This window comes from Gymnoscopelus braueri, assembly GCF_963280865.1.
Source record: "Gymnoscopelus braueri genome assembly, chromosome: 8".
Taxonomy (NCBI): domain Eukaryota; kingdom Metazoa; phylum Chordata; class Actinopteri; order Myctophiformes; family Myctophidae; genus Gymnoscopelus; species Gymnoscopelus braueri.
This window is the reverse complement of record NC_137609.1, coordinates 24,899,856-24,907,555: the sequence shown is the minus strand read 5'-3', so window position 1 is coordinate 24,907,555 and position 7,700 is coordinate 24,899,856. Positions and strand designations below refer to the sequence as shown.

General features: G+C 41.3%; 1 protein-coding gene across 1 annotated transcript in view; it reads left to right on the top strand.

Annotated features, from left to right (window-relative positions):
- Nucleotides 1-1,275: 1,275 nt before the first annotated feature.
- The window catches only part of snx19a (sorting nexin 19a), a gene marked incomplete at both ends in the record, with an annotated part of 38,773 nt that continues 32,348 nt past the window's right edge, over nt 1,276-7,700 (top strand). The window contains 9 exon segments of the mRNA XM_080435990.1: nt 1,276-1,507; nt 1,951-3,212; nt 3,332-3,452; nt 3,548-3,648; nt 3,734-3,844; nt 4,218-4,336; nt 4,583-4,673; nt 4,994-5,141; nt 6,032-6,155. Coding sequence (XP_080292116.1) covers nt 1,276-1,507; nt 1,951-3,212; nt 3,332-3,452; nt 3,548-3,648; nt 3,734-3,844; nt 4,218-4,336; nt 4,583-4,673; nt 4,994-5,141; nt 6,032-6,155 — 2,309 coding nt within the window.

Here is a 7,700-nt window from a genome sequence, read left to right as displayed (position 1 = left end):
ATCGATTGTTGTCAGGTATGTGTTAATGTCCCAATCATAGGCCGATGGCTTTCGTTACTGTGTGTAATAAGCTAGCTATGGGTATTCCTCCTGATGATCTTTTAACGCTGGCTATAACACTATACAGTATGTGCACGTGGTATTTTATCCAATGATGTCATTCCAAAAAATAAGATAGCCTAATCACCGTAATTTGTATATACATTGCTTATCCCCGCTCTTACTTTGAGCGCCCTCGTCATCATATTTCGATAATGTTAATGTTAATAGGCTAATTATTGAACCTATTAGGCATAGTCTATAGGTGGCCAGTGGACTTGGACTTATCTAGGTTGTATCTGTCATTTTAGGACAACAGATGGCGACAGAAATAGCCTACCAAATGAAGAATCCTTAGCATCACTAAAATGTGAATAGCCTAGCCTACATTGCATACTGATCAAAGAAATAGAAGATTAATTATTATCTCAATTTTAGCTGCAATGGGCCTATCTATTGTTTGGTAGCAAGACCAAACTATAGGCATTTAATATGCTATACAAACATTTCCCTTTGACTAAACTAAGAGAGTAGGCCTAGACAACATTATGTTCAACTCAATTATAGCTTGGGGTGTAGATTAGGGGTCTTCAACGTTTTTCAGGCCAAGGACCACCTAAGAGAGAGATGAAGCAGGGACCCCCGGTCTATATTGTATGAAATTGAGTTTCAGATTAAACTTTTAGTTTTTACTTGGTCTGCTCTTTTTTCCCCTCTACACCAAACCTCTTTGTCAAAAATAGCAAATCTACAACGCCTTGCTCTGCAAGGTGTTGTGAGCTTGTAGATCTGCTATTTTTGTCTAAGGTTATCCTCAGAATAGGAATGCTAGGGTTCAAGTGGTTAATGTAAAAAATAAATTAAAAAATCCTACAACAATAAGACATTTGTGTAATATATTACACAGTAACTGAGGTGACCATGGGCTAACCCATCTCCAGGACATCTTAAATCTAATGACTGGTGGATCCAGGAAGATGTCACACAACACGCTTATTCTGAACAATGGATATGATACAACATGAATTATGAGTTTATTTTAAAATGTCTATTAACAGTTTGGTGTCAATTCTTAAATATGCACCTCCAGAACTTGCTTCTTGATTATTTGGTTACAGGTCTGTTATTGCTCTTAAATATCGGTTTCAATATATTTTCAGGTTAATTGTCCAGGCTATATATAGCATACTTATTTATTTTTCTTTCTTTTCAGGACACAGCAATCCACACACTTTAATGTCTTCCTCCAAGAGTTCTCATCACTGGGCATTCTCAGAGTTACTTGGCCAGCGAAGGCTCTTAGGGTTTGGAGCTCTGTTAGCATGGCTGGTCCTCTTCCATCTCCTTGTGAACGTTTGGCTCCTCTGCATCTTCACCAGTCTCCTGGTGGTACTCGGGGGTTGGCTTGGGTCTCGTGCTCTGCTGGATGCTAACAGCTTGCTGCACTTGGAGCATTTCGTTCCACTAGGTAACCAGTGGTGTAAAGTAACTAAGTACATTTACTGAAGTACTTTACTTAAGTACAATTTTGAGGTACTTTTACTTTACTGCAGTACATCCAATTACTTCTACTCCACTAGACGTACATCTCAGAGGCAAATATTGTACTTTTACTCCACTACAATTATTTGAAAACTTTAGTTACTAGTTACTTTGCAGATATAAATATATTACATTATAAAACATACATGAACCACTTTAGCCCTATTTTATACCAAGGCCAATCTGCTATTTTCAAACATTTTAGTACTTTTACTTTTGTTACTTTAAGTACATTTTGATACCAATACTTTTGTACTTTTACTCAAGTAAATTTTGAATTCCGGACTTTTACTTGTAACAGATTACTTCTACATTGCAGCATTGATACTACTTAAGTAAAACCTTTGAGTACTTTTTCCACCACTGTAGGTAACATGCAGCCACCGCTGCCCTCGCCCGAACACGAGCGACGTCTGAACCACGAGATCCACAGTGCCGTCCACAAAGCCATGCGTGACTTTGTGTCCTCGTGGTACCGCACCGTGGTGGAAGAGGAGGAGGGCGAGTTTGAGCGAGTGGTGCGCGATTCCATGCTGGAGTCAGTGATGGAACTCAAGGAGCGTGCGCGGCGTGTGGACAGGAAAGCACTGCTCCAGAGGGTACTCGAGCTGTACGGAGTCCACCTGCAGAGCTACATGACGGCAAGAGAGATGCAGGCGGGAGCGGCGTTGACACAGAAAGACAGCGGCATCAGCCTCTGGCAACTGTACAGTCGAGCCGATGCGCCCCATCCTGCCCTGAGGAGTGCAAGCACCGAACTCAGCTACTCTCGAGCTCTGGTGTATCTTGTCTTGCACGTGCTTGTCCCGTATCCCAACATGGAAACGAGGAGTGGAGGATGCATGGTAGCAGAGCTCATCACCTGCAATGTACTGTTGCCCCTCATAAGTAGGGTGTCTGATCCTGACTGGTTCAACCAGACCATTGTGGACATATTCACCAAGTCCCGAGAACCTCAGGAAACTGCCACGGATGAGCTTTTTGGAGCAACTCTATACAGAAGTCAGACCCAGGATGAGTCCTGGGTCAGCTGCAGCTCACTCTCGTCTAACCAAATAGGTCTTAGCACCAAAACCCTCTCAGATCCCACTGATATGTACAGCCAAGATCTGTTTTGGAAGATAGATTCCTCAATGGACAGCATGGATAGCCTAACTAGTGTTTGTAAAGGCGAAAATTGCCATGAAGGTCTGATCATGCCATGCCGAGTTAACTGCTTTTATCAGAGCCCAGAGCCCGACCATGACCCCCAGTCGTCAGAGTGTCAGAAGTTGTTTGTTGAGTCTTCAATTCAGTCAGACTCAGAAGATGAGCAGGCAGAAAGCTTCTGCAACTGTGCTCCTCCAGGCGGTTTCTGTAATGTGATGACTTTAACAGACGATGGCGCTTCTGGCTGCTTCGGCCCTCTAAGGTCTCTAGGGACCAAAGTGGTGGTGACAGAGGACTCCCATTGGCCAGCAGGCATAGGCCAAGAGCAACCCTCAGTTTGTCTTCCGCCATATAACTTTGATGCCTCTAACAGTCCTCCAGTTGCACCTGTTAACATACAGAATGTCCACATTTCTGGCACGCTCACCTCCAAAGAGGCGCGTGGTGCTGGCTCACACCCCTATACATTATACATTGTGAAGGTAATACTATTTCAAGCCCATTATTTTGTGTTTGTGTGTTTATGAATAGTATTTAATCTATTATTCACTGAACACTTCAGATTTGACTGTGCACTAATGCATGGGGCTGTGTTTCATAGTATGAGACTGTAATGGACCTGCAACCTGTGGCTCATCACACTGTCAACCGGCGATACAGTGAGTTCCTCAACTTGCAAGCTCGTTTAGAGGAGAAGCCAGAACTCAAGAAGGTCATGAAAAGTAAGACAAAATTCACTCTCTATATTGATGTTTTTTACAGACTGATTAATTATTGTTTCAGAAATGATTTCCTTATTACTTGTTATGCACTTCAGATGTCAGAGGCCCAAAGAAGCTTTTCCCTGACCTCCTGTTTGGCAACGCGGATATTGAGAAGGTGGAGGCTCGTAAAGGCCAGCTGGATACATTTCTTAAAGTATGGATTTGACCAACAAACTAAATTGTATTAATAATATTTTTTCGTGTTATTGTAGTTTGACTGATTTATTTTCTCTATATAGCAATTAAACAGCATTCCTGAAACAGCCAACAGTGGGGAGATGCAGGAGTTCCTAGGTCTCAATGCAGAATCATGCTCTTCTTTTGAAAAAAGTTTGTCAAGAATTGATAAGGTAAAAAAATAAAACAATCCAACTAGGTTTAATGAAGATAATGCTCCATGCCATGGTAATTAGAAGAACATTTGAGAAAAAGCTGAATGTATGTATTCCCAAACAAAGACAGAACGGTTTGACCACCTGTTTAAACACTGTATACTTTTATAGTAAACATGACATGATGATGTCAGTCAAATTCAGATTAATGCTGAGACAAAGGTTCATGTGTACTTACTTACATATCTTAATTGAATTGATACAGCGCACAACAACCGTGTTACTATTATATAATTGCAAGGTGTGGACTTTGATAAATGTCTGATTATTAGATGTTTTATTAGGCAGGGTTGTTTGTCTCATATATTCTCCAACCTGACTGCCTCCGAAGATGGTGGTGAATGCTTTAGACACATTGAAGACGGCCTTCCCACGCCCTGAGCCCCAGAGCCCGACAGAGGACCTCGAGGGAGAGCCTTTTGCCAGAGCAGGAGATAGCAGGAGATACAGGTGAGACCTCCTTGTCTAAAGTCCCTCTCTTATTCCACATTAGATACTGTAGTGAAGACTAGATACAAGAGATGAAAAATTGGCAAAATCAGCCTTGAGTTAGTTGAGTAACCCCTTTTTTAAAGGAAGTACTCTAATACTCAAGGACACATTTTACTGTCTGCTTTCTCTTGTATTGTCTCGTTTTAAAATAAGGTGTTGCATTTGAACTGCTGTCTGGGTGTCATTTTATGTTTCATGCAGCAGGAGGCTCCGTTTCCCCAGCAAAGTTGCTCCCTCTCTCAACATAGCTGACTTGCAGCCTAAAGTGACATACTGCTTTAGTGAAGGCAGCGCTGTAAGTTACAGTCCTTCAGTGGATGTTATAAAGCTGACTTCAAATGTGGGATTCGTTGATTGAACTTTACGGGTTACTTTTTTCCCTTCCTAGAACATTTTGTGGAGTCAAAAGTACAATATTTGCTTTGAAATGTAGTGGAGTGAAAGTCCATTAGGCTACATTTCAGAGCAAATAATGTACTATCCAAAAATACATAAACTAAGGAACAGATACTAAAAAAAATTCTCACTGTACAGTACTCAAGTAAATGTACCTAGTTACTGTCCACCAATGCCAGATACAAATGATGTTCGTCTGCTTGGTGGTTGGCCGTGCAGGTGCTCAATGGCCTGACCCCCTCTGGACTGGAGAGGTTCATCAAGGACCAGGAGAGGCTGGTGTGTGGTGGATCCAATGGGAGGGAGACGAGGGATGGGAAGCAGAACTGTGAGCAGCTTGGCAAAGACAGGAAGACATCTGGAAAAGGTTGCGTCATTTTGTCTACATCAGTGTTTCTCAATGTGGGGTCCAGGTAACCCCAGGAGGTCCTTGAGGGGGTTCCAGTGGGCCCCCAGCTAAAGTTTGATAGTTGGAATCCAAAACGGGACCTTACATGTCTGTTTGTAGACTCAGAGAGTGTACAAATGCAACCACATTGACCCTTATGGGTACATATTTACACTCTGAAAGTTAAAATACACCGAGTACTTTACAGTAGATTTTGTATCAAATGGGGGTCTGTGGTCTAATACATCTGGTCCTTGAAATTGATTGATTGATTGATTGAATACTTTATTAACAGTTTGCAAAGAAAGCACATAAAGTACAGTTTAATACAAATACAATGCTAAAAGGATTGAACCCAAGAAAGCACTATGGCTTGTTTCCATTGGGGTCCTGTGTATTATTCAATTCATATAGGATAAAATTAACATGGTTGATAATCACTGGTCTCCATCACAGGCCTGCGGTATGCACAGTAGCTGTTGGCTCACCTGAATCTTTTACGTTGCCTTACATGTAACCAATACAGGAAGATGGAATACAGTAGCACTCAACTGAATAACAGTATCAGCCCACTTGCGGTGGAGGTAATGGCTAAATGTGAACCATTGACAATCTCCTTTTATTCTGCCGCCAGTCGGCCATATTATGTATTTTATTGCGCCTTCCATCTATCTACAGTACATGATACATGATATGCCATCTGTGGGGTGGCAGTGACTCAGGAGATAGAGCAGCCGTCTGGGAATGAGATGGTACCTGGTTCAATACCCGGCTCAATTCTGTCTGTCTGTCTGTCTGTCTGTCTGTCTGTCTGTCTGTCTGTCTGTCTGTCTGTCTGTCTGTCTGTCTGTCTGTCTGTCTGTCTACAGACACAGCAGTGGCAGATGTGGTTTTGAACATCCTTTGTCTGATGATGAAGGACCAGTGGAGCTGGCTATGCACTGAAAACATTCAGAAGACCATTAGACTGCTCTTTGGCACCTTCATTGAAAGGTAACGTTGCACCTGATTTATACTGTACGCTGCATCAGCCTCTTGCAACAAACGGCAGAGGACTAATAGCTTAACCCTTAGTGTCGTCCTGATAACTGCCTATTTATGTATACGACCTGTATTTGCTATTTGTTGCCTCGCTCTCTGGTGACATAAGCGATGAGATCAATTCATTGATTGATTGATTTGTTGAATAACAACATACAGTACAATATAAAGAATGCATACTGAAGTGTTTCCAACGAGCTCCTTTGGGGATTATTTGATTATCAGTTGACACTTCTTAACAGGTATTCAATTATCTTCAAAAGGCTGAGCGTCCAGACACTGCCCCCCCCCCCTCTGTTATTTTTACAGGAAGAGTGTCCTGAGGTGCTAAGAGGTTCGTAGCACCTGCTGCATGATCATTGCTCAGATCACCTCTAATAAGCACCCATCTGCATGCAGAAGTCAACTATTTTAATTTTTACAACTGTATTCTTGTGTGTCTTTGGCTGCTGATTGTGTCTATTAACAAGGCAGATTTTCCTCTGATCACAATTTTTTTTAATGTTATAACATATAGTCTCATTAGTCTGTGTTAAATGTTGTGGTACGATTGCTTATGCTTAGTGACGGAGAACAGGCCAATTGCATATAATGTTAGCATTTGGAAAATAATAATATTATTTCTTATTTACTATTATAGTAAAGGCAAGGCAGGTTTATTTGTATTGTATTGTACATTTCATACACAAATACAATTAGAAGTGCTTTACATAAGGCATAAAAAGGAATTTAAGCTCATAATAAGGCATAGAACAATAAAACGAATACAAAAGATTATAAATAAATAATAAGAGGAATAGTAGAATCATAATAGTAGTATCATAACATAATCTCTGTTTGTCCAGAAGAGATGGACAGAACTCATTTAACTTTAAATTAGATTTTTCATCCTTTCTTTGAGCATGTCTCTGAATATCTAGGATATTCCTGTCTATTGTGTTAACATAACAATGTGTTAATGTTCAGGGAGTGAAGATAAATAGAACACTACTGAATATGAAAACATTCACATTTTTATTGCACTAAAACCTTTTCTGTGCTTTGAGTGAGTGAGTGAGTGAGTGAAAGACCAAGCACATGCATGCAAGAACTTTCTTATTGCTTAACCTTGTGCACGTCCCTTTTCCATGTATCCTTGCATGTACAGCACACATTATATATATACCGAGACTATGTTTTGCGCCCTGTCTGTCTGTCTGTCTGTCCGTCCGTCCCAAAAATTTCACATGGGCCGCCACCTTTTTAAGATATTTGTTTTGGCTTTTTCTGCTTATTATTGATTGTATACAGTAGACTGACAGGAAATGGGGAGAGAGAAATGGGGAGTGACACACAGCAAAGGTCGTCGGCATCGGGATTCGAACCCGCGACACGCCTAGGTGCCCAGACCGCTACACCAGCCGTACGGGCCCAAATGCCACCCTTTTAACATTGCCCTATTATAGCGCCACCAGTTGTTTTATATTACTCCTACAAATGTTGTCCAAACATCACGCA